Source organism: Podarcis raffonei, chromosome 8, assembly GCF_027172205.1.
Source record: "Podarcis raffonei isolate rPodRaf1 chromosome 8, rPodRaf1.pri, whole genome shotgun sequence".
NCBI lineage: Eukaryota > Metazoa > Chordata > Lepidosauria > Squamata > Lacertidae > Podarcis > Podarcis raffonei.
In genome coordinates this window covers 32,676,696-32,703,679 of record NC_070609.1, presented here as the reverse complement: position 1 = coordinate 32,703,679, position 26,984 = coordinate 32,676,696, and the positions used below count along the sequence as shown (strand labels likewise).

The following is a 26,984-nucleotide window of genomic DNA, read 5'->3' as shown; positions in this document are numbered from 1 at the left end:
ACCAACTGCCACACTTGCAGATGTGAGTAGTGCTCGCGCGCTTTCTTTTCCGAGCAGGCCGTACCACTCTGGGTCACGCCGGGGCGGGAACTGCGAGCGCCGCATCCATTCTCCTGAAAGGGGGCGGCGTGGACCATTCTCAAAGAGAGGGGCAGCTTCATTTGTGCGTCAGACCATCGCAAATGAAGGGAGAGGAGCTGGAGAAGAACGGCGCCGCCGCCGCCTAAGCCTGTACCATCACCCGCCGCGGTGCAGGGGGGGAGGGTGGTGTGAGGTGAGCCGGACGGTACCATTGTGGCAAGGCGCGCGACGGGGACGGGAGGTGCCTCGTGCGCTTGCGCGCGGGCGGCGGGCGGGGCCTTTCTCCCGGCGGGCCTTGTGGTTGGCGGGTGGCCGCCTGTCTGTCTTGTGTGGCTGGCTGAGGGGGAATCGCGCGTCGCGTCGGCTGCCGGTCAGGTCCGGTTTGGGAGGCTTCGATTACGCGGCGGTGGCGACGACGACGACGACGCGGCGGCGCTCCCTTCTTCCTCTTCCCCCTCCACGGCTCTGGCCCGCTTCCGCGCGTTGACGCAGGTAGAGGGGCCCTCCCTGCCCGCGCCGTGTGGGAGGCGCCCGGTCTGCTCCGCGCCTGGACGTTCAATGCTCTCGGTGGGTGAGAGGACGACGGCGAGGAGGCGGCGGTGGCCGGGGCCTTTGCGGGAGGGGTGGATGAAGGCGCGGTGGGGGGAGAATGGGGGGAGGCTGAAGCACGACGGGGAGGGCCGCACAGGCGGGGGGCGTAGGGCGGGGAGCGAATGCCGCTTTGAGACCCTTTACTTCGATTGGGGGGGTGTCCCGGTATTTGTGGGCTGCCTGGGGAAGGAAGTGGGAGGGGGCGGAGTGGCGAACTGGGGAGCTGCTCGGTGGGGTGGGGGAGAAAGGGTGGGAGGGAGGTCAAGACATTATGGGGGTGAGCGTTGAGGGTCAACAGTGGATCTGCACAGGGCCCTTTTCAGGCCCTTCATCTTTCTTTTGATGGCGCTGTGAATTTTCCTGAGTGAAGAGTGGGTGAGAGAGGGAGAGCCACCCTTGGGACTTTCGAGTTAGGAGGTTTCCGTGGTGGTGAGTGGGTTCAAGGGGAAGAATGGGAGGCAGGCTGGCAGGGAAAGGAGATGGGGAGGATGCGGAATTTAAAAGGGCATGGGGATTGGGAAAGGGCCATTTTCATACGCTACTTCCTCTGGTGGTTGTGCGACTTGCAGTGAATGGGGCCACGCTTGAAATTTGGAGTAGGAGGAAGCTGCGTCTGAAGGAGAGAGTGGTTAAGCCTAAGGCAGACACTGGGAGCTGGCAGAGGGGGGATGTCTGGGACTGGGTCTGAGAAGCTGAACTAGAGGAGGGGCCTGGCCTGTTCAAGTGTGGGGAGAGAGATGTCCATCATAGTCATATATTTCTTCTTGACGTTTGTAAAACTTTTTTTTTTTTGAGTGGTTGCTTATAAGGGGATGTAGTGAGGAAAAAATGGGAATACCACAGGAAGGTTTGCAGAAATGGGGTAGGCCAAAGGGAAGAGAAGGCCTGATTTGGTGGAGGGAAGAATAGTCTTTTCAGACCTCTCGGTTACTCTTATATATTTATTTTTACATTTATATCCCACCTTTTCTCCATGAAGCTCAGAGTAGCATGCATGGTTCTCTTCCTTAATTCATCCTCACAACAACCCTGTGAAGTGGGTTAGGCTGAAGTGACTGGCCTAAGAACACCCAGTGAGCTTCATCGCTCCATTGTGAAGGAGGATGAGCAAAGTTGTTGATCTGTGGAGGAGTGGTGAAGCTGGCCTGGCCTAGGGGCAGTACTTTGTTTTAAAAGATTACTTTTAAAAGAGTGGTCATCATGGAAAGGAAATGTACTGGAACAGCGTAGAGCTTTAGCAACATGTGAAGGGAGGAGAACTGAAGGAGCAAAAACTTTGGATTTGGAAGTAATACAAGTCCCCCAAGGAACCGAAAGGTAAAGGTAAAGGGACCCCTGACCGTTAGGTCCAGTTGCGCACGACTCTGGGGTTGCAACGCTCGTCTTGCTTTATTGGCTGAGGGAGCCGGCGTACAGCTCCAGGTCATGCAGCCAGCATGACTAAGCCGCTTCTGGCGAACCAGAACAGTGCACGGAAACGCCGTTTACCCTCTCGCCGGAGTGGTACCTATTTATCTACTTGCACTTTGACGTGCTTTCGAACTGGGATAATTTTTTGTTTGAGTAGCCCAGAAAAACATACATACAAACTTGGTAAAGAAGGGTCATGGTGTTGTGGGGGATACTTAGACAAAAAAGTGGAGGCTTAAGGAAGGATTTGTAATTTGGAGGGGGGGAGGGAGGGGCTGCTAGACCACAAGGAATCAGTAAATGTTATGATGGGGAAATGCTACAAGGAAAATTGCAGGTTAGGTAGGAGCAGTAAGAGAGTAACAACATAAAACTGAGCCTTAGGATCAGACCTGTGGAAGAATGGAGGAAGTGGGTGTGTACTGAAGAATGTCTCACAGGGGGACCTACAAGTCTCTAGAAAGGAGGAGAGATTATGCAAATGAGCATCAAGGCTGCAGCTGCAAAGATGTACCTATAGCTTGGGGAAATAATTTGGAAACTAAGTGGAGGTTTATGGAAGGTCTGTGTTGGAAATACAGATGTTGAGGAAGGTATTTACAGGAACTGACTGTGTTGAAAGACCAAGGAGAAGAATGAGTGTGTGTAGGAAGAGGTGGTGGTATATTGGAATGGAGTGCAGGACAAAGCCTGGAGTACGCATGCCACCACATAGTTTAGAGGTTTGTCAAGGAAACCTGGAGCAGATTTGAAAGAAAGAAACAGAGGCAGAGGTTGCTGGGGAAATAAATGGGAAGTGAGCTTGCATTGAGTAGTCAAACCTAGAGTGAAGGAGTACAACAAGGAAGTGTTAGGTGATAAAAGACCAAGATGGTGTAAGGAAGCATAGTCTAGTTAAATCATTAAAAGGGGAGTCTTTGTGCTGGAGATAAGTTTCTTGGGGGGTGTATGATATACAAGCACAGGACAGCCCTTGACATTTGAAATCTGCTGGCATCCCCTGGGTTTCATTGGCCATGGTTTGTTACAAACCACTTTTCCCATGTGAAATAACTGTGTGTGTGATTTTGGGTACCTATGAGCAGACTAGCACTTTTCACAAGTTGTAGTATGAACATTCTCTCTGCTTGTTGAATGAACAGGGAAGGTTGTGACTCAGAACTGCAGTAGTAAGGAAAAAAAGGCACCTCCCTATGTGACTCAAAGTGCAGAAATGTTATCTTCACTTAGACTTCTGTGGGGTTGGAAAGTCTACAAGAGGTGGGAGTTGAGGTCTCAAACTAATAGATGATTTTATTTGTGGTAGTGAAGAGGAATCTTTTGAGCATGCCGTGGTTTAGCTATAGAACATCTAGATACGACTAAATTGAAACAGTTTTCACTAACACTTTGTGAATAATTTTCAATTTACTGTCCACATTTTGAACTTTGTCCTTCCATAGAACACTGCACTAGTTAACTGTTGAGGGGATTAAGGAATAGAGCTGATGTGATTGTAGTGTTGCTTGTAATTTTTTAAAATTAAAAATAACCTCTTCAGGCTCCTGCTTCCTTTAGCATCAGAATCAGAAGAATCTTTATTTGCTTCAACCACTAGCCATAGCATTAAAATATAATGTACTGATTCTTTTTGCATCTTTTATGATATTGTGGTATAGTTTTACTAAAAAAAAAGTGTCTTTGACAAAGACACTTTACTGATAAATGCTTTATAACAGGGTGGACAAAAATGATAAGACCAATTTAGGTGAAACAAATCTGATTTTACCAAATTTAGTTTTCAGCTACAATGTTTTATTTTACATATACACTGGTCTAAAATTAAATCTGAATTTAAATTGCAAAAATTATTATTAAAACTGAATTTTTGACTCACTTATAAGAAGCTGCTTTTCTTTGTAAAAAGAGAATGGTGGGGGAAACATACTCAGTTATCATACAACACTACTGTTCATCTCCTTATATTTTTATATTGCGAGGAGATGACTGTAATCCTCTATGCTTTCTTGGGAGTAAGAAGCTCCTCTGAAATTGTGGGATTTAACATCAGAACTAAAGTAACATGGGATCAGGCAGCAGCACAAATCTAAACGGACAGGGGACAGACTATAATTCAGTTTTAGAACACATGTTTGGCCTGTAGATGTAACAGGTTCAGTCTCTGGCATCTCCAGGTGGGGCTGGAAAAGACCTTGCCTGAAACTCTGGAGAGCTATTGCCAGCCAGAATGCAGTATAGAGCTAGATGAAAGAGTTGTTTTTCTTGCTATAAGACAGCTTCCTATGTTTCTAAAGTGAATAGAAAATTTATTTTCTTAACAAGTGACCGGGTTGCATTCTTAAGAAAAAAGCTTTTATTCTTTCTAAATCCACATAATTGCTCTGTAGAAGTGTATAGTGTGTCCACATTTAGATAATTTTATGGGACTACCGATAGTGATAGCCAGAAGTGCAAAAGTGTGTGTGTGTGTGTGTGTGTGTCTGTGTGTGTTTTCTTTAAAGTATCTCTAACTACCAGATGTTGTAGGCTAATAGAGTGGATATTGATTGTGCTATGGTATCTGGCTGGCCATTTCTGATAATCAGAATGCAGAGGATAAATGGACTTAGTCTAACTAATGGATGCAGTCTGGTCTAACATAGTACTATGTTAAATAACACCATTCTATAAAAATATTATCCACTAAAATAATATTTTGGGTTTGATCTCCCAGCTATAAGTTCCTTATAGTAAACTTGCATTTTGAAAATAAATTGCACTAACTTAATTTTCCGTGTGACCTGGAGGACATCAAATAATTAGTCATTTGGGTAAACAAAACTGCTGTTGACATAGGTCATAGAAGCTTGTGGGTGGGTCATCAAGTTGCTAGAAGCTGACATCAGGCTTTGAATGTTGACTATAGAAAGATTGGCTATTATCCACCTACATATTCTACCCTCCATTTGGAAATGTAACTGGGAACACATTCACATAATTGGAAGCTTAAAATTGGGAATCCATCAGCTATCTTCTAATGATGTTAAATTTAATTTACTTTTGAGAATTATTTGCGTTCTCTTATTTTTAAATTCTGGAAAATACTGCACATTTCAGAATCAGTTTATGAAATAAAAATGCAGCAAGTGCTTCCCAATTTTCCCAACTCTCTGCCTCTGTCTGTAAGAGAGTTTGGTCAATTAACCTAAAAAGTGTAACTAAATTATTTTGTACATCGTCACTTTGGTATAAATACTGGAGTTCTCCAAAAGGCATGCTATTTACATAGTACTTTGAATCAGAGAGAGAGAGTGTGGCACTTCATAAATACTAACAGAATTTGGATCTCAGGCCACTTCAGAATTGGCCTTTTTAGGGAATCTGAGAAAAATAGTGCTTGTCAGCATGACACCTGTGGACACACATAGGTGACACTGATGCTTTTCCTGGTGCCTGAAAGGACCATTGAAATGTGAAAGAAGCATTTTACTGTAGCCAGTTGATTAAGCTGTGGTGTGTGCATAGTGCCCATTACAGTTTCTAAGGTTTGTAAATGTACCCATGATTCCAAAAGGGGTGAACTCTGATGTAGAAAGAGCATGTCTATACAGTATAAATAATGTTTCTTTGTCACTCTAGATTATTCACGTTAAAAGTATTTAAGGGGTAGACTGAAGTGGACAGTAACCTGAGACTGTTAGAAATATTGTGGAGTTTGCACAGAATACGGCTTGTAAAGGTGAATGAGGCGTTTGTGGTACAGTCAAACCTCAGTTGTTGAATGTAATACGTTCTGGAAACCCGTTCGGCTTCCAAAATGTTCATCAACCGAGGTGCGGCTTCTGATTGGTTACAGGAGCTTCTTGTACTCAAGTGGAAGCCGCATTGGATGGTCGATGTCCGAAAGCCAGAGCATTTACTTCGAGGTTTTTGGTGTTGGGGAGCCGAAACGTTCCAAGGTTTGACTGTAATGGGAAGGAAGTGGGCACAGTGACTGAGGGATAGGAAATTTAAGGTGAGATGGTGAGTTTGCAGTAGAATATGTTCTTGTGCACATCCTCCTCTTCTCTATCTACTGTGGATATCTACTTAGTTCCATTGATGAACTTGGTAGCAGTTGGGAATGAAATGTTTGTCCAAGAACTCATCTAGGATAATGGGCTCACATGCCCTTGTTACTAAGCTTTCAATAGCCTGTCAGTTTTTGTTTCACTCCCCTGTTTTTTATTTATAAAAGTAACTGACATTCCTTCTAGGCAGGTGAAGCATGGAAGAGTGTTGCTCTTGCTAGCCTGGTCAGCTTCACTTCCTCTGTAGTCAGTATGGGAACCAATCATGGTGGTAAAGCAGAAAGACTGCTCAGCTTTGCCAGTCAAATCTGTTGAAGGAAAGCACCAATGTTGGCCAAGCGAATGGTTAAAGACAAGGCTGTGCTTAATGTGTGTGTGTTTTGTATACAGACATCTCTCTCTCTCTCTGGGCCTGGAAACTTGAAAAATTCAGGGCACTTGGTTATCAAAACCTCTAGAAATTTGATAGCACTGCCTGGAAATTTCAGGCAGATCTAGCCACAGCTGGAAAACATTTATTTGTATCTGGTCATTTGTGACAACATTGCTTTCCATTTTCAGCAATTATATAATTTTTTCAATTATATATTTTTTGTAATTGCTTTCAGACTGTTAATCCTTAAACCCTCTGTGCAGCACCAGGATTAGGTTTTTGCATCTTGGATTGACCACATTAAAGCTTGCAGTTCTATGAAAAAACTATAAATATATTTTGTGTAGAACAATTTTAAGCACTGGCACCAAAATGAGCATATGTATGTTTTAGGCTGCTTTGCTTCCGAGGTTGTAAAAGGGAATGAACAAGAATGGTACTTTTTCTGGGGGTACTCAATGGTACGCACTGCTGGCACCTTTTCCCTTAGAATAAAAGCCCTGTTTAAAAGTGTGGCACTTACTGTAACAACTTCATGGTGAGTACCAGCACCCTTTTTTCTAGAGGAAAAGCACTGTACAATAATGTTAAAGATGACCAAGCAACTAACAGTAGCTTTTGTTAAGTTATTGCAAAAGGGCTTCTTTGTTAAGATTTGGGTAGTATTTGGGTAGCAGATTTCTAGAGAGTGCACTGTTAGAAAAGTAGAAATGGAAGTTGTTCATGATTACATCAAACCACAAAATTACATTGAAATTAATAGGCAGTGTTAGTTGAGTTTCTCAAGGGCATAGGCCTGCAGCTTTGCGACCCATGTCCACACAAAGGGCAGGAAGTTGTTGGACCTCTGTAGAGAAGAACAGAGAAAAGATAAATTTGTTCCCAAATGTGAGCAAATTGCATTATACAGTATAAGGCATATAAAAGAACTTCGGAGGAGGAAGTGCATGGTTGCATGAATGGACAAAGAGCAGGCACCTCTGTCCATGTTAACCAGCACCATGAAACTGTTGAAAAGCTGGCTGCTGTTCAGAATCTTGGCAGACTCTGGCGTGTATTTATTATTGGCTTGCTGAGATGTGACAGTATTTGATCATGGTAAAATTATATCTAACAACATTCCAAAACCTGTTCTCTTATTTCTGTGCTATTACAAGTTAAGTTTTAAGAAACAAGGAACTTTTGGAGATTTGTCCCTCAAATAATTTTTGCTGCTTTGAGAAAGCAATTTTTACACTACTCTTCATGGCAGTTCATTCTAAGCATATGAAAAATAATCAAGTGTGGAATTCAGCTAGAAGTAAAATGAGTTCAGATAAGCTAATCTTACAAGAGGTTGCTTGCCTATACCGGAGGGTAATCTCTGATGAATGTCTGACAAATTAGCAGGTTTTGCTTTGTACTATGTTGTTGTGCTATGCTATGTTGAAAGGTGATCCAAATAACCTTTTCCAAAGTATGTCTCTTGCAGTCCTGGAAAGGTACAGCTGGTGCAGTCCGTCTTATGGCCTCAGTCCTGAAGGCAACAAGCTGAAATGCAAGCTGCAAGGGGGTCTTCAAAGGCAGGGAGTATTTTTGGACTAGTTCTGTTTGCAGTAGGAAACTGAACTAAAAGTTGGGTAAATCAGAAATGTAGGCATCTAGTACAGATGAATTTGTTACTTTTAAAAGTTTATGGGTCAGCTAGATGCCATTGTAGTGATCCTGGTTAATCTCTCCTGGACAGCTATAAGCCCAGTGCCAGGCTGTTGGCAGGTTGCTTTATCTCGGACTCTGCTATCTCATGAGATGAGACTAATGGCCTGCCAGGCCACGTTTATATAAAGTTTCAGTCAGTGTGTAAAAATTATTTAGGTCCCTTCCCAAGCTTCTCTGGGTTCCCTAAATCACAGATTACAAAACTTCCTTGTGTTCACCCCCGCTCTGCTTGTTAGTGTTACAGAACTCTAGTTGTTCTGAAATGGTGTGCGATACCTTCTTTTGGGCCTATATTATCATTTGCCATTTACTTCACTACATGCTGTTCTTTAATTGCTACTTCTCAGGCAGCAAAAGGCTCTCATGTGCACATAAATTTATTGTGTACAAACCAATCTGCAAAGAGTAAAGCCCTGTTTTAGGCTTCATTTCTTCTAGGGCACAATAGGGATGAAATCTGGAATCTGCTTTGCGTTCCTAGACAGAATACTGGACTCCGCAGAACGTGCCTTTGTGCATGTTGATAACACATTTTCCCGACTCTGAACTATAGGTTATTTGCATAGGCCAGAGATCTAGCACCATTTTCTCCTTAAAAATTAAACACCCCACACCGTATAATGTGCAACCTGGTCCTTTCCCACAAAATTCACTTCTGGTTCTGTTCAATCATGCTTTTATAGCCTCTTTCTAAATATATTCTCACCCACCTCACAATCAAACAAACTTCTTATTCTCTCGCTTAGTCCTAGAATTCAGTAGTAGGGCTGAACCCAGATTTGTAACTTGCCTTGGGGTCTTTGGGATAATAAAGCAAAATAAATCTCTCTTTATCCTTGGGAGACTGTGGTAGGGTTGCTAGTTCCCTTCAGTTTCATCAGTAGGACAATAAGTTAAAGCATTAGTTAATTTATCATGGTCAGTTTTAATTGGTGGACAAATTAAGATGTTGAGTTAATTTTGAGACTTTTCTGATATATTCCTGAAGTAAGGTTTGGGCATGTATATAATAGCTGGATGTTAAGTAGTTGTTACCTTACACTTGAGTATCAAGAGGTTTTGATTTTTAATAAGTGGGTAGAATTAACAATTTGACTTGACAAGCATATGTGGATTATTTTATGTCACTTTAAGACGTTCTGTGGTTTTGGCAGGAAAGAGAATTAACTTGAGATGCTCTTAAGCAGCTGCAAATATTTTTTTCTGGATGAATACCTTTGTAAGACCTCTTGCTCTTAAAGTTGGCTTGATAATCCAGGATGGTAGTCTAGGAACACTTTGTCAGCAGGAACTATGTTGCTCTTAAAACCTTCATTGCCAGGGAGTTGATACCCACATACAGATTTTCAGTTGTGCAATCGCTTGCTTAATAGCTAGACCTTGGGAGTAAATTCCCATTTATTTGGGAGAGCTTTGCCTGGAGTGCAGAAATAAGGAAGAAGATCTGGTAACTTTCCCTTGATGTAAGCGACTTACCAGTATCCTCTCCATTCAGTTTTGTATGACTTTACACAAAACTACTGGTTTTTTCATTGTTAAAAAGGAAATAAAAATGGATCTCTTCCTCTAAGTATTACACAAAACATCAAAAGTTCTTTGGTACCTGTTTATTCTAGCTGGAAGAGAAGAGGGGCCAAGCTCCCAACAGCTTTTGTTCTTCTCCTTAATTGGCACACTTGTTTCCATATTCTGTAGCTGCAGGTCTAGTGATGGTTTTGAAGTAGTGATAATGCTAAGATTCAAGTGTAGCATTCTGTAGGAGAAGATTTCACAGTTGAATCCAGTTAATATTCCAGAGCTCCACTCACACAGGTGGTGGTGGTGCGGGGAAGACTAGACCTCAGTTAGGTGATTGAGCACACCTCTGTCCTTGCCCCTGACAACTTAACTAAAATGTTGTCTTGTTTTGGAGCATCACTTAATGGAGGCAATTAAGAACCTGCAAAGGAGTGACTAAGGGCATGCCAGTGGCCCACTGTTATCTGAGTTAATTTTTTAAATTGTACTTTATTAAAATTATATGAACAGTGAATAAAGGCACACATGGCAACTGGGAGAATCTTTTCTGTGATTTGCCCTGCTGCTTTTGAGTACATAATGTAGAATTCTTCTACTTGGTAACATGTTGCCTAGTCACCACTGGTGACTAGAAACTGCCCCCTCCCCTGGAGACCAGTTGTTAACCCAGAGCCCCAGATTTGCAAACAAACTTTTGGACATGCTTCATGCTGTATTGATTGGATTTTGGTCAGTTCTTAGACCTAGTACATCTGGACCAGAAGCCACCTTTGTTTTGCAAAGCTCTGCTGTTTTTATCATCTTAGCATTGATCAAGATCCAGTAAATGAAGGCAGAACCTCAGTCAGTAGATTTGTCTGTATTGTGTGACTATAGTCTTTGTTTTTGGAAGGAGATTCTACCTCTTTCTGTGTACATTTTCCTTTCCTTAAGGCCGTCAGACGGTAAGGTGTGAAATAACTCTAGCTGGCTGTTATTTTTGCTTCTGCCATGTGAAATCTATTTGAGGGCTAGCTCATAGTTACTCAATGGCCTGGTTTGGGCTGTTATTTAAGGCTTCATAAACCATGGTTGATGGAACAAAGGTCAGGGCTGAGCACCCCTCCCTTCTCATGCTGGCTTTGGTGCAAAGATGCTAGCTTGTATTGAGCCAGAGTACCCTGTTGTGTTTGAAATGTGCAACTCTGGCTTAATATATGTTAACAAATCAGGAATCCTGGCTTATTTTTCTAGTTTGTTATCAGATACTAAATCAGAGTTCCCTAGTTACAATGTAATAAGAAGCCTTCAAATAAATGCCACACACTCAGCCTCATAAACCATGAATGACCATCTGTCAAGCCAAGGAATAAAAAGACAATTGATTACTTCTTAGAAACACCTTTACTTCACAAGTTTGTGGACTGAGCTCTGCCAGTGAAAACACCTTCTGGCCTCAATTCTAGCAAACACAAGCTTAGTTTGAAAGTGGAAGGGAAGAGTTGAGAACTGAATGTCCATTAGACAAAACTGTGAAGAGTAAATTGGTGACAATTTGAGCCAAAAAAGGTTTTCATAGAATAGAATCATAGAATCATAGAGTTGGAAGAGACCACAAGGGCCATCGAGTCCAACCCCCTGCCAAGCAGGAAACACCATCAGAGCACTCCTGACATATGGTTGTGAAGCCTCTGCTTAAAGACCTCCAAAGAAGGAGACTCCACCACACTCCTTGGCAGCAAATTCCACTGTCCAACAGCTCTTACTGTCAGGAAGTTCTTCCTAATGTTTAGGTGGAATCTTTTTTCTTGTAGTTTGGATCCATTGCTCCGTGTCCGCTTCTCTGGAGCAGCAGAAAACAACCTTTCTCCCTCCTCTATGTGACATCCTTTTATATATTTGAACATGGCTATCATATCACCCCTTAACCTCCTCTTCTCCAGGCTAAACATGCCCAGCTCCCTTAGCCGTTCCTCATAAGGCATCGTTTCCAGGCCTTTGACCATTTTGGTTGCCCTCCTCTGGACACGTTCCAGTTTGTCAGTGTCCTTCTTGAACTGTGGTGCCCAGAACTGGACACAGTACTCCAGGTGAGGTCTGACCAGAGCAGAATACAGTGACACTATTACTTCCCTTGATCTAGATGCTATACTCCTATTGATGCAGCCCAGAATTGCATTGGCTTTTTTAGCTGCCGCGTCACACTGGTTTTGATCAGATAGGATCTGTGAAAGGGAGCCAGTAATGAAGTTACTGTGTTTGTGGCACTGACCTTTTTGTATACTCCTGTGAACATCCATCTATGTATACTTTTTTTTAAAAAACAACCTGTAATTATGGAACATTTGATTTTTTTCAAATTCCATTTTCTAAAGTTTGAGATTCCTCACTCCCCCCACAAAAAGTGGTTTTTTTATTTGTATGTGTTAGTAGACAGTTTACTAAAATATAGTAACCTTTGCAAATTCCTCTAAAAGTCTGGTTTGAACAATACATTTTTTCATGTTAAATCTGTGCCTCTAGATAGCCCACACTCAATTTCTTAAAATGTTTCTACCTTTGTGTTCTTTTCCTTACCTAACTTGTAAGAGTTCTGTAGTAGTTGGACCATGATACCTGATAAAGTCTCATGTAAAAATTAAATAAAAGTATTACAACTAACGAAATTTAAGTTTTTCTGATAGTTGTTGACACAGTTGCAGGTGGATTTGCATTCATTTTTGCTGAACATCTTGCTCAGCATTCCACAGGTGAATTTTTTGCTGTCATATGTTGGAAAGGCACAGCTGAGGAAACTGAAGAGTAGGTGCATAGTCTAGGCTTGGTTGCTACCCATGAGAAATTTCATCCCCATGGAGACTACAGAAGAGAACCACAGCAAGCATGTTTATATGCAGGCTTCAGTGTCTTCTGTGAACAGCAGCAGTTATACTAATTCCTTCCCTCTTGAATCAAGTTTACATAATTGAATCCCCAGTGCTAAATTGACAAATAGATGCTTTGCATTCCATACCCTTTAAATTAGAAAGTTTTCCTACTACAGTGCAGGCTATATGTCTCTGTACAACTTCAGGACCTGGTAGCATTGAGACTTTGTAGGGTGATGGACTGTCTGTGATTTGTTCCCCGGCTTAAAAGCTTGAACTCTGTTTTTATATGCTTTTGCACTAATGATTTACTGGTTTTATGCTATATTTTTGTTTTAATTATGTGTATTGTTTTAGGTTGTATACCACTTAAGAGATTTTTAAACTACTAAGCAGCTTCTAAATAATATGGACTCTGAGTGTGGGACTCTGCCTCACTCCCTGCCTTGGAAGTAGGCTTTGAGACAGAAAGATGCGTATACATATGCAGCCTCCATCATACAGCATGGGTTTCTTGTATTGGAGCTGCTTGTTGGAAATCTTCCTTTCAGCATTGAAAACCAGTCATTCTTTAAGGTTAGAAGTGAAAGACCCACACAATTCTGTTTCTGCAACAGGTGAACATGAGATTAGGCTTGCTTTCAGCCTTTCTGAAATTTTTATTTGGAATTCCCATGTTCTGAGCACATACAGTAATTTTCACATGTAATAAATTTTGTAATTTGATGTGGATGCTGATGCTTGGTAGCCCTTTCCAGGACAAAACTCATCTGTATTAACCATGCAGAATATTGTGGAGGAGGATACTGTTTGAATGTTTAACGGGAATATGTAACCAGGCTACATAAAATCCTTTCCTTGGTGCATTGTCTTAGCTGATATACGTCATAACCTTGGTAAGGATCAACACTGAAGTGAGCAGGTTAGAATTTCCTGGTATTTGTTTTATACTGTGCGTCACGGAACAATTTGCCTTGTGAAAATGTGAACTGGACTGCTCTTGGCTTTCAAGTTCCTTTTGGCACAACTTGTGTGCATGTGGTTGAGGCAAACAGAGCACTTAATGAAACTTTCAGCTCACATGTTTGAGTTGAAACTGAATCTTCCACAAGCAGTTTATGAAAGGTAAAAGATTTTTATGGATAGCATTTGTTTCTTGATATGTATTAAGGGTCATATTTGCCATACTTAAGGACTAGTTCAAACTAAGTTGTGATAATTGCTTGAATCTGCATGCAGGGGAAATAGTGCTGTGTGTGATTCGGAAACCCTAGGATTGCAATCACAGACAAGGCATAAGGATCAGATAGTAATATGAGCGCTGGCCTTGATTAATCGGAATGAGCATACAGATCACAGAAATGTTGTTTCACTTCGTTAATATATATTGTTCACTCTATGACTAAAGCAATTTCAGATACTTGTTTGCCATTTGAAATCTTAATGCTGTAGGTGTTTTGATGCTTCTGTACATATAATCTGTGCACAGCTGTCTCTAAACATGAATATTTCCCCCTCTCTTAGGTTTTCCATTCGAATCCACGTCACACATTTATGGCGATTCTGAGCGTCAGGGCAGATTTCTGCCGGGCCCAGCACAGCACCCTGGCTGACAAGTGAGCTGGGGGCCAGGGTCCTACGTGCCATAACGAAACTTTGCCTTGAAGACTCCAGACACCAAGACATAAGCCTCAAATATATGGGGATATTTTCTGCACATTGGACACCTTTTCCTCTTGGTGACACTAGAGAAGCAAAGCTTGGCCAAACACAAGTGGAAAGAAGATCTGCCCTTAAATTTTCTTTGTGCCTCACCAGTGCCTAAATGTAATAAAGGCTGCCTATTTTGTGCATGTAGTAGGGCAGAGTCTTGAGGAGAACCGCCTGTAGTAATTGAGGCTGAAGTTGAAGTGCAGCACGTTTTAAGCAAACCTGCTTTTCTTGAAGTGAAGAATCATCTTAAAGAACTTAACAAGGAAAGCTCTGATCTATCCCCAGACCCTTTAGTGATTTTTTAAATGTTTTCTGCTGTGAAACGTTGCAAGGTTTGATTTTTTTTGGGGCCCCATCACTCCTCCTGCCACTATGAACCGTCCCGCTCCAGTGGAGATTACTTATGAGAGTATGCGCTTCCTAATTACCCACAACCCAACCAATGCAACCCTCAACAAATTCACAGAGGTAAGGAGGCTATCTGTATTGTATGTTTGAACAGGCAGCCAAAGAGTGCACAAAAGATGCAGGCCAATGTAGTAGTCTACCTAGATGAGTGGTTTTCAAATTTTCTTCCGGGAAGCCTAGTGGAGGTGGGAAGCTTATCAAGGACTCTTCAGTGGAAAGACCAGTAATGGTAGACAACTGTACCCTGCAGTTCTTGAGACCAGATTCCAACAGATGATAGCTAAAAGGTAACTTGCCCAATATTTCCAAACTTCCCCCTGGCAATACACAGACATAGAAATTGCTGGGTGAGTTCTAAAGTAAGTTCTTGATTAATGTGGGACTAAAGTAAGGCCTAGTAGAGAAATTCTCTAGAACTCTTATCCAAAACCCGCAGTCCCAGGATTTCTGGAGTGTAAAGCTGCAGTGACTCATATCTTGCATGGCCTATTTATTTCTGGAATCCCCATGCACTAGGGCTGCTTGCTAGTCTTTCTCCCCCTTCACCTCTCTTCCTGTAGGGTTAACCCCCAAGAAAAGGCACTCTTCAAGCAGACCCCCTTGCCTGGAGCCCACAACAGTATGTGGGTTGAAACAAGTTAACACATGAAATATGAAATATGAAAGCAGGAAAGGCCAGAATATAAATACAGTGTTCACACCTAGTCCAGGGATAGTTCGGCCATTGATACGCCATGTCTGTAACTTTGTTACCTCAGTCAACAGAGCAACAGGGTTAGCAGGAATCATGAGAGAAGCGATGACCGGCTTCATGGTCTTTCATGATTGTTTACATAGCACACACACAAACACTGTGATTCTCAGAATATCACCATGTTGAATATTATGAAACCGTTACCATGATGTGGACTTCAAACTGATTTTGGAAAATGTATTGATACACCATCCAGCCCTAGAAGGCACAAGACTGCAATTACTAAATTGACCTACAAAGTGTCCTCCTCTCTCTTTTCATTCATCCTGTGTTAGCCTCTACACCAGATACTGGAATTAATCAGTGAGACTTAATTGAGGAATCATTCAGACACTAATAAATTCGGGGTGGCTAATCATCTGAGAGTTCTTCAGGGTGTTGTCACAACTGGGGAATTTTGCTCTCATTGTGTATTGTGGGTAGAATGTATGTTAAAAGTAAATTAAGGGATTTTGAAGTTCAGCTTGTTTTTTTTCACGTTTTGCAACTAAACCAGAGTTGTGTTTGTGTGCCTTAGAATTTATACTTGTGATGCATTTCCAGGAAGCCAGAAAACAAGGCTGTCCTTTAGACCAGAAATGTCTGAGGCTACGTAACCCAGACAACCACATGCTTCCGTTTAAAGAAGATTGGGGTGCTAACTTTGCTGTTCCACTTTGCCTTTGTGTTCCTTTTTCTTGTTTAGGCCACTTTACAAGCAATACTTTTCAGTACTTACCTCTCTTCTAGCTTGTAAAATGTTAAATGTGTTTTCTTTTATGCTACCATATGTTCTCTCTCTTGTTTTGAATAACTCGCTTCCAATTTAAGGACAAGGGTGCTTCTTAAACAAATGGGATGGTATCCAGCTAAGTCTTACTTGGGGTGAGCACACTTAAACCAAGGGTCATGACTAACTTGGGTCCATTAATTTCTGTGGATTTACTCTGAGCAGAGCTTGGTGGATACAACCTAGTATGATTAATGTTGGATATCACCTACTAGGCTTTAGATTATGTTTTAGATGATTTTGTGCTGCAGATTTAAACTTTTTGAAATAAATACTATTATTCAAAGATTTTCAAAATATACAGATAACAACCATGGTAACAAATATTAACAATAAACACTGTTGCAATAGTGTGCAATGCAAAGTCAATTACATTAACCTAAAGAGTCTATCCAAAATTTGCACACTTAAACTTAACCAGTTGCAAATTAAATAATGAAGGAGAAAGGAACAGGCTTTGTGCAGCTAACAAAGCTTTTAAGAGCTCTGTAGTTCCAGCTGTTTTAAGAGAAGACGCTCGCTCATTGACTTCTCAGTCTGTCACACCCATTGCTTCTTTGTGGATCCTTCCATTGGCAGGTCCTCCTTTCTGCTTATCCTCCTTTACACCCTGCTGTTTCTGGACAGTTGAAGTATGTGCAGCAGTAATTCAAGGAAGAGATAGTTTTCCTTGGAAGGCTGCCCCAGGCTGTCACCTGTCATCAGTTATTCATACAGCTTTGCATGCCTCTGGAAGCAAAGGTATTTTTTCACTTGGTATGAAAAGTTGATTTGACTTTGTTTTTTTATAAAAGGAGCTGAAGAAGTATGGAGTGACAACCTTGGTGCGTGTCTGTGATGCTACCTATGATAAAGCACCAGTTGAAAAAGAAGGAATTCAAGTTCTGGTGAGTATAAAGTTCTGAGAGGGAATTATGATTCAGCAGAAAATGGTTTTTTGAACTGCCTAGTGGTCTTGCTTCTTAGTGAGATAGCACTGTCTGGGCTAGCCTGCAGCTGTGGAACTGTGCAACACTTGGGCATGGATTCTGGGTCACTGATACCCATCCGCCTTCAGCTTTAAAGCGAGGAACAAGTGTGTGTGCATGAGAAGGTGAGAGCTACGGCACAGCACTATGTTTTCTTGGCTGGAAAAAGATTTTGTCCTGGGAGAAAGTGAGTGTGTGTATGTGTGTAAATTGCAGTAGTTCAGGGCTGGGGGAACTACAGAGGCAGCAAAGTAAGTCTTCTTTGCTGCCTTCACTGTCACTAGGTAGGCTTGATGATGAGCCCTCACCAGTATTTGATTGCATTTGACCAGAGTTTTCTTCCACTCGCATTCGAGCCACCTCCCAGCTTGTTTCCTTGACTTAAGCTATGGAGTATAACAGGGAGCCAAGTGGGCTCCACAAAGCAGGAGGGGGCATTCAGGAACAATTGTGTCATCAACAAACCCAAATTTAAAAACACATGTTAAAAAGCGGTTGAAAACATTTTAGCATTCTTTAAACAATTAGGACAATAATAACAGCAACAGAATCCACCAACAACCACCCCCCTAAACAATACCCCAACCCAAGATTCTGTTCATCTGCCTCAGCTTTTGTAGCTGGAGTTGGTCAGGGCCCTACCCTCTCAGGCCAGGTGGCAAAGGCCTGCAAGGGAGCAGGTTCTCCAGAAGTCACAGCCAAGATCATCTCTTGTGTCAAGCAATGCCTGGAAAATAATCTCTGCTGTAGCATGAAAAGGTAGTGATGAGAGAGATCTATGTTGCCTGATACTCAGACTATTCTCTCCTGGAGGTCAACAGCATCATCTTGTGACTGTAGGCCAGCCCTTCCTCTTGCCCTTGTTTTCTCTAGTGTGACAGAAGAATGGCCACATATGGTGTCCTTGATCTGAGCAATTGCAACAAGCAGCTTGCTATGTATACCTCATTCCCCACCCTTGCCTCCACTGCCTCCAGCAGTAGTTCAGTCCATTCTGAGCAGACTATCTCTAAACCAGTTCCACAGGATAAGGAACTCTGCCCAGATCTTTCCAATGCCTTGACTTACCTCTGGGCTCTTAATTTGCCAGCAAAACCTGAAAAAACTGTTAGAAGAAAATGGAAATAAAAAATCAAGCTGTCCACCAAGATGTTCTAGTCTCCCAACAATTGTGTCACAACCATCCTGTGAGATAGGTTTGGCTGAGGGATAGCTACACTACCTCAAAGGATGGTTGCAAATATAAAATGTTTGTCCAGACTTTACTTGTAGAGATGCTTAGGAGATGGGACACACAAAGCAATTGCTTATTCTACCCTAACACATGGTAATAGGTCATCAGAATTAGACATAAGCTGATTGAACTGGTAGTGTTCAATACATTTAATGCAGGAAAAGGCAAGGGAGGTGGGGTGGATAATGCTGACATTGTTCCATGCCAGCTGCTGACACTTCACAGGTTCATGTGTCTGATTTTAAAAATAGCTTGTCTAAACAGCAGACATGGCTTAGGAAAGACAAGGTTGAATTATCTTCTGAAAATGTTTCTGCAATACAGTGCCTGCAGAAAAGCAGGTGTACTTTTGAAAAAACAGTAGACTTTCCTGAGGCTGCTGTGAGATCAGGATTGGCCCAAAATGCATGTCTGCTGTCATTAGGTGCTGAGCGATAACAAGCTGAGAGCAGAGTATAAGCTGAATGATTTGGTTGAACAAGCTGAAGTTCGATCTAGGAGACTCGTTGTGTGGCCTTTGGCAAATCCTTCTGGCTCACCATCAGTTCCCTCATATGTAAAATTAGGATAATTGGGGCCAGCTTCACAGGCTTGTTGTGAAGGCAAATAAACATGAAGCAAATGTAGTACAATATAAATATTACTCCCAGTAGCAATGAATGGCAGCGTCTATGCTTCTAGACTCTTTTAGGGCTTGTTAATCTAAAGGGTTGATCTTTTGAGCTGTGGAATTTCCTCAGCGCCACTTGGCTTGTTAAAAGAAGCACTCAGTGCTTTCCTGGATGAGGCCATGCTTAATCAAATTTTACTGAATGTCTGCTAGGGGGAACTTTTCATTTGAGTGATTCCACCACTGAATGCCAGTTCTTGTACTTCCTTTCATCTGCCCATTGGAAGTCCCCCTGGTGCTGGCATCTGGCCTGATAAGCTGCTGCAGTGGAAGCCTTGTTTAGCTGTTAACCTGTGAAAAACCCCAGGCTTTGCAGTCTCAGCATTGGTAGTCTTATTGTGGTGCTTGAGGTCTATTCTGGGAACTGTGATCAGTGGCTGACAGTTTCATGCTGATAACGTGGTGTTCGGGTGAGCAGGCATCTCAGCAGAAGAGATACAATGAAGGATTTGCTCTTTCCTTTCAGCTCTCAATGGATCTTTCCTCAGGGTGCTCAAAGGAAGACATGTTTTATCTTTCTGCCCTATTTGGGGGTCATATCTTTTGTCTATGGCCTTGGCTCCTCCAAGCCTGCCACCTCTTAAGTTTCCTGTTTTCTAAGAGGATTCTATCCATTCTGTCTCTGCCCCTTCTTCTCAGAACACCTTTGTAGGGTGGCGTTCTTCCCCTTCCCTCCAAATCGTGAAAATACACTTTTGAAGTTTTGGTTTCCATTTTCTAATAAAGCAAAAGCAATAATGGCAACTATAAAAAAGTAAGAGAAGAAATCAAAGCAAGAAAAGTGGGATACGAAGAGAGAGGAAGGAGCAGTAATAATAATATATAATAATAATAATAATTAATAATAGCATTATAATTCTGGGCAATTGTCCTTCATAAACATAATATCCAATAATGTTTTTTCATAGGAATCCTTGAGAAGAGGGGGCTGCCAGTCATGTTCCTTAACTTACACTGCACTTAAACAGATAACATAATTAAATATTTTGTTATGGCTAAAACAATAAAACTCCCTCACCCTGAGCCATGTGAACATTGTCTCCTGTCCCTCAAAAGATACCAGCCTTTTCTCCTTACTGCCCTGTACTGTTTGGAACTACCTCCTAGAGGTGTCCTACCTTATGATCATCAAATCACTCCTAAAAGCTCACCTTTTCCTTGAAGCTTTTGGCACAGCCTTTAATTTCAACATTGTACTGTAACCCAGCCTAAACATGTGCAACTGAAACAACTGCATATTGCTTCCATGTTTATCCCTGCCTCCCCTTCCATGTGTTTGATTTACCCGTGTTGAATTTAAGATTATAAGCTTCTTGAGGCAGGAATCTTTCCTCATGTACAGTCATACCTTGGGTTACAGATGCTTCACGTTGCATGTTTTCGGGTTGTGCACCGCGCCTAACCCGGAAGTACCGAAACGGGTTACATCCGGGTTTCGGCACTCACGCATGCACAGAAGTGCCGAATCGCGACCTGCGCAAATGCGGTGCTGCAGGTTGCAAACGTACCTCCCACACAGATCACGTTCGCAACCCGAGTGTCCACTGTTTTTGGAAAGTGCTGTACACATTAAAGGTGCTATAAATAAAATATTTTTTAAAATATACTATATGAACCAAATTAGCATCAAAACAGTGTATTGATGCCACAATAAAATGCAGACCATAAACTCTTACAACTGATAGCCCTCCCAGATATCATATTCAGTATTCAAGGTATTGCTGTCACACACATGAAAGTGAGAGTATGCTTTTTTCTCTTGTTATTGCCAAAGTGGTATAATTAGTTGCCAAATTTGTTTTGTTTAATGTAAAACAGATTTATATCACTCTTTGTTTAAAAATTCAGACACAACACGTGGAAAGTCAATTAAAATCCAATAAATACAGGTTGCAGGTACAACAATTTAGTGGTAGCAGTGCCCAGAGTGGGAGGGAGAAAAGGAAGGTGCAATGATTCAGGCAGACTTAAGTTGCATCTGCCCAAGAAATGGGATGGTTACGGGTCTTCTGAAAAGAAGTGGGGTGGCATTCCACCATGCTTTGAATACTGAGAGGAAGTAACATGTTCTGTCTCCTTCTTCCAAAGGACTGGCCATTTGATGATGGAGCACCACCTCCAAGTGAAATCGTGGATGACTGGCTTAACCTTTTGAAAACAAAATTTCGTGAGGAACCTGGCTGCTGCGTTGCTGTACACTGTGTTGCAGGGCTTGGAAGGTAAACTTCCTGTTCTCTGATTGGAGAGGTTGATTTCAGGATTTCCTGTTTCTTGCAGTTAAGTCTGTGATTTGAGGTCTGTAGCACAACAAACCCACCAGTATATTGAGACACATTTGGTTGTCTGCTAGGATGCTGACTCATTGGTTTCAAATACTGCTGTCCTCCTCCCCAGCCGTTTTTTCAAGATTCCTAAATCAACAGGGATAGTTCTCATCTAACACCAACCCCATGCTCCATTGTAAAGCACTGCAATTAAATTTTAAGTTTTTTACACCATGAAGAAGAATAGGCCCTTGGGTTTTTAAGAGGAGACCTTTTAAATCACTAAGTTTGGCTTAGGCACTCTTGAAGCAAGCTGCCCACAACTAGGACAGCTGCAAAGTAGTAAATGGGTAGATAGTTCCTTCCCTTGCAATCATGCTTTTGCACGAGGTAAGAATTGTAATCTGCTGGTGCGTGCTGTAGCTCTTGATGATTTGACCTCTCCAGTGACCAGTCATTTTTAAGTTGCTTATGATAGCTGCTGGCACTCCCTTCTTAATTGCAGTTGCATTCCTCAACATAATCAATATTGTGAAACAATGCACTTGCTAAAATTGGAGTGCCAGGAACTGCTGCCCTGAGCTACTTTGTGCCACATGCCAGCAGGATTGTTAACATTTGGTCAATGGATCAGTTTATCAAAACATTTTGACCTTAAATATTCCCTTGATTAATTGGAAAAACTTTAAAATAAATATTTTAAAGTATTTTTTAAAAACTGCAGGTGGCAAGTACTTTTCTTTAAGATGCATCGCCCATCTAGTCTCAATTATAGTTGATAAACTTTTTAACTGAAATGTGCAAACAGTGTTGCTGTCCTATATTGGGCACCCATGAAGCTATCGATTTCATACTGCACGCAGCATTAAACAAAGCAGGCCAATATTGTTCTGTAGCTGAGAGAGAGCGAGCGAGCGAGTGAAAAGCAGTCTTGGGCCCATGGCTGCACTAATTGGATCTATTTTTGAGAGGTTTACTGGACCTAGTTTAAATTTGTATTGATTTCTCTTCTCCTTCCAGAGCCCCAGTTCTGGTTGCCCTAGCACTCATTGAATGTGGAATGAAGTATGAGGACGCTGTGCAGTTTATAAGACAGTAAGTGTTGCCTCTCTTCTCACTTTCTATAGCATTCTTTGCATTGAGCAATCTTCTGTCACAAGGTTGGTTAGCAGCTGCTGCTTCCTCATAGCATTGCTGAGCTTGTGACATACAAAAATGTTTGAGGCCTAGGCACAGTCCCTCCTTCTGGGTGGTGATTAGACAGAATTAGCTAGGCTTGTGACTTGGGCCACTTGGATATAACATTCACTTAAGAGCAAGCAAGCTACAGAACTGCTCCCCCCCCCCCCGTTTTCTTTATTGGGAAACTGACCTTTTGGAATACAGAATAAATGTAGCCTGTCTTGGCTGGCACTGCTGATCTTAGGCATTTTTGCTACAACCCAGCTAGTAGAAGTCAGTCATTCCAAAGGAATCCAGAATTGGGGGGCGGGGGCTAGCAGGTAATGGAGCCCCCTCCTTCTGCTTTTAAAATAAGAGGCAGACGGCTCTTAGGCACATCATGCTTTTCTTTATTTATTTTAATGAGACACTTTGCTCCACATGAACTGTAGTCTGATGAGTTCACCTCAGAGCAGAGATAAGCATGTCAGTACGGCCTGTGTTTACTGATTATTGCATTCTTACCCTACCTTTCCTCCAACAAGACCAGAGCAGTGCACATGATCTCCCCACCCCATTTTATCCTGTGTGAGGCAGGCTGGGCTGAAAGGTCGTATTGGGAGTCATGCTAAAGTTAAAGCTTCGGCTTGTGTATTTAAATTGCAGTCCCCTGTTTTGTCCAGTTAAGGCAAATTGAGTTGTGCAAACCATAATTAATTAAACCAGGATATTTATACAGTCATACCTCGGGTTAAAGTCGCTTCAGGATGAGCGTTTTCAGGTTGCGCTCCGTGGCAACCCTGAAGTAACGGAATGGGTTACTTCCGGGTTTTGCAGCTCGTGCATGCGCAGACGCTCAAAATGACATCACGCACATGCGCAGAAGCGGCGAGTCGTGACCCGCAGACACGGGTTGCGTTCTGCTCAGGATGCGAACAGGGCTCCAGAACAGTTCCTGTTTGCATCCAGAGGTACCACTGTAATGGACACTTTAATAATATTTGTTTGTGCTGAAAGGAGGAAGAAGGGGAGTGCATGAGCCTAAGGTACACTGGAGTGTGTTCTCATCTCAACAAATGATAGATTTATTATGTCTGACACTGGTGAATGACCCAAAGTCACATAATGAGTTTCATAAACTGAGTAGGATTTTGAACCTGAATTTATTATTTTTCCTGACAGATTAGAATTTGGCTGTCACTATTTAGACTGGGTTCTTGGGTTACCTTGATGGTGTAGGAGCCCTATCTTTCCAACCCCACCGGGTAACACAATAAGTCTGGGGCCATATGAGTTCCTTAAGGCTCAATATAGGGTCTGGGAGGATCTCATCAGAATGAAAAATGCACCTGTGTATGGCAAGCAAGTTTGTGGACCTCCCTGCCAGTGTTTAACGCATTTTCCAAAGACTGACACTAGCATGGGGAGGAGCTGCAGTGAGCTTTTCCTTTGTGGTTTAAGGCTAACGTTGCAGAAAAGAAAGAGTGACAGTAATGTAATAACTCTGTCTTAATTAACTAAAGCTTTTGTTGATCAACCTATTAAACTGATCAGAGCTTGCAGTCTTAATGATACTTTATAGATCCAGTTTCATCTGCATATGCACCTCATGTTTTCTTTCTCTTGGCTTCTGCCAAGCTTGAAATGAAGCAGAGGTACCATATAGGAAGTTAGGTGTGAGCTGTGCAGGCCTGGAGGTCTGTGCAGGTCTATTAAGAATGTCAGACAAACTTGCTGGATGATGCCAGGATCCTACTCTCACAGTGACTCAACAGTTGCCTGTCGGAAACCAGCAAGCAGAATTCAAGCACCAGAGCAACTGGTATTGCTGCCTCCAACTGGAGAAATGCATTTAGTGTTTGTGCTTGAGATCTAATGTCTTGGATGTGCTTCTGTTTCAGGAAGAGGAGGGGAGCTTTCAATTCTAAACAACTGCTCTACCTTGAGAAATACCGACCGAAGATGCGATTACGCTTCAGAGATGCCAACGGCCACTGCATTATGCAGTAAGGGGGAGGCCCTCCATGAAGTCTTGACGCTATCATGGCTGTCTTTTTGGACTCGTGGAACCTGGAAATGTAATTCTGGAGTTGAACGACATATTTACCGTAGTGGAGTGGGTGCTCCTCTGCCTTTGTCCCAATGATGATGATTGTGATAAAAAATAAAATTAAAAGTAAACATTTCAGTGAAGGATTGTCTTCTCATGTTGCAGTCTGAACATCTGCCAAGAGACGAGCATTATTTGAACCTTCTGTATTTTTAACTTTTTGGAGAGAGATAAATTAATAAAATGAATTCTATGTCTCAAGGAAAACCAGAGTATCAGACTGTGCAGAAACCATTGGAGCAGGACAGCATCCCTCACTTAGGTCCTAGCCCAAATTTATTTTTTAGTTTTGTACTAGTTATTCCTCTTACTGGTGAAAGACGGCAGACAGAATTTAAGGAGCGCCTGTATAGCTAGTATGTGGTTGGCAGCCTTAATCCCAAGTGGGTGTTCCAAGAAGTGCTGTACATTGTGTTTGCAGCTGACAGGCATTTGGGGAGAGTTGCTTTTGGTAAACCTATCACAATGGGTGAAAGTCCTTTTCTTAACTGAACATTTTCAGTTATCATACAGTTAACATGTAAACAGTCATTTGAAATGAAGGATGGCCTACTTTGTAACCCTTGGGACTCTGTAACTGAGGATCTGATCCCTCTAACAGAGTGATGTGTGAATGTCCAAATCACACGCATTAAGGCAGATATTTCAGATGGGATCCTCTGTGCTGAAATGTTGCCCACCATTTGGCTGCAAATAGATTTCTCTAAATAATTTGGACGTTAGCTTCCTGCCATTTAGGCAGAAAAACTGACACAGCATAGGAAGAGAATAGGCATGTGTGTTTGATTAAGGTTAAAACAACTCCTGTTATAAAGTCTGGATGGGAAGGCTGTGTGCTGCTTGTCTGAATGAGCCTCGCCTCTCTGAAAGAAATAAACTTGAATGAAGTCTAGTTCTAATAGGGCTTTGGTGCCCATTGGCATCTCTTGATCTTGAGTTCTCAATGCCTGTATTTTTCCAGACTGGGCTCATGTATAGTTTACTGTAACCACTGATTGCCTTGTTTCTGACTTTTCATCAGGTTCTTAAGGGAGCCTTGCTGGTTGCACACAACCAATGCCTCATAGGCATATGCTGTATTCAGAGTGTAATAAGTACGGAGAATGTGTCCTGAATTTTGGTCAGAAGGGCAGAAGAGCATTGCTTGTGCTTAGCCAGCTTTAGGTGACCTCTCTAGGAAATTGCTTTCGCTAAGCTGGGTCCACAGTTGCAGTGCCAACAGAACCCATGTCCCTTTCTTCTATTTTAAAATTTGTTTGGCTACTCAAAATTATGAATTAGCTTTCAATTTAGTCTCTTGCACAGTGTCAAAGGCTTTGGTAAGTCACTCTCAGCAGCTCTTTCAGTGGGTATAGACAAGGCCTTACAGACCTTATAAACAGGGCACTATTTCTGCGGTGCATCTGGTCACTTAACATTCCCTTTAAACATTTTGAGTGCAGAAAGTGGATCACAGTCTTTAAAGCTCCATACAGACTTAAATCAATCTAATTGTGAGGGTACTATGCCAATCAGTTTAATTTGTGGGTGGCTTAATAGACTTAAGTCTGAAACTGTTGGCCACAAATGCCATCTTTCCTTTAAAATATGGCATATATTTGGGGTGGGTGTTGGCATTATATTTAAAACATGCAAGTGATCATAGTACCATGGACTGTGCGTTAAAAAAAGAGTGCTTATCTGGAACAATGATTATAGGTTGAGAAATGTGGAAAAGAACAGGTTGTTGAATTTTCCTCCTCATCTTCTGTCCCATTTTGCCCTCATGCACATAAAGGCACAAATTGTCCTTGTAACTAGTCTCACTTCTACAACACATGTAAGAGTTTTTTGCTTTAAAAATTGCTACAACTTAAGATGTTGTAGCCAAATATAAAACAGCCCCAGACTTGTAGAACAAGTGGATTACTTTAGTTTTTCCTATGTATAGTTTTGTTTCTCCCCCTTTTAATTTCACATCGATGTATTACAGTATATTAGCTTGTATTGCAACCTTAACAGAACTGAGAAGGTGGGGCGGTTAAGCGCACAGGGATGCACGTTCTGTCATAGAGTAGAAATGCTAGAGCTTCATTGTGAGTCGGGCTCAACAGGCACAAACATTTCTGGTTCAGCACTTGGAACACAGTGCAATAAAGTTCTTACTGTATAAAGTCTCCCTGGTTCTCAGTGAATTTTTGTTTACAACTACTAGCTCTGGTGATATGTCAGGGCAAGTACCTGAGGGTGGTGGTCCTGTGAATCAGATAGAGGGGGTTTGTATGCTCCACTTTAGTAGAATAACCATGCCAAGCTGGTACAAGATACTTTCTTCAGACAAATAGCTGTGTGTGTCAGGTATGCAGTCCAACAAAAATTGATCCAGGA

At 42.1% G+C, this 26,984-nt stretch overlaps 1 protein-coding gene across 3 annotated transcripts; it reads left to right on the top strand.

Annotated features, from left to right (window-relative positions):
* Positions 1-26,773, top strand: PTP4A2 (protein tyrosine phosphatase 4A2). 3 transcript variants are annotated; one of them, XM_053398979.1, is made up of 6 exons: positions 1-22; positions 14,091-14,747; positions 17,005-17,097; positions 21,171-21,301; positions 22,367-22,441; positions 24,409-26,773. In XM_053398979.1, the coding sequence occupies exons 2-6, from the start codon at positions 14,652-14,654 to the stop codon at positions 24,515-24,517; spliced, it is 504 nt and encodes a 167-aa protein (XP_053254954.1). In that variant the 5' UTR covers positions 1-22; positions 14,091-14,651; the 3' UTR covers positions 24,518-26,773. The 3 variants fall into 3 exon arrangements, with proteins under 3 accessions (XP_053254954.1, XP_053254953.1, XP_053254952.1); XM_053398978.1 differs by lacking the exon at positions 1-22 and adding an exon at positions 254-274; XM_053398977.1 differs by lacking the exon at positions 1-22 and adding an exon at positions 386-648.
* Positions 26,774-26,984: the final 211 nt, after the last annotated feature.

Bases quoted from the DNA above. Each gene is read 5' to 3' on its own strand.
- PTP4A2 (XM_053398979.1), top strand. From the start codon at position 14,652: ATGAACCGTCCCGCTCCAGTGGAGATTACTTATGAGAGTATGCGCTTC. The intron at 21,302-22,366 runs GTAAACTTCCTG...TTCTCCTTCCAG, and splicing joins TGTGTTGCAGGGCTTGGAAG to AGCCCCAGTTCTGGTTGCCC. The intron at 22,442-24,408 runs GTAAGTGTTGCC...CTTCTGTTTCAG, and splicing joins GCTGTGCAGTTTATAAGACA to GAAGAGGAGGGGAGCTTTCA.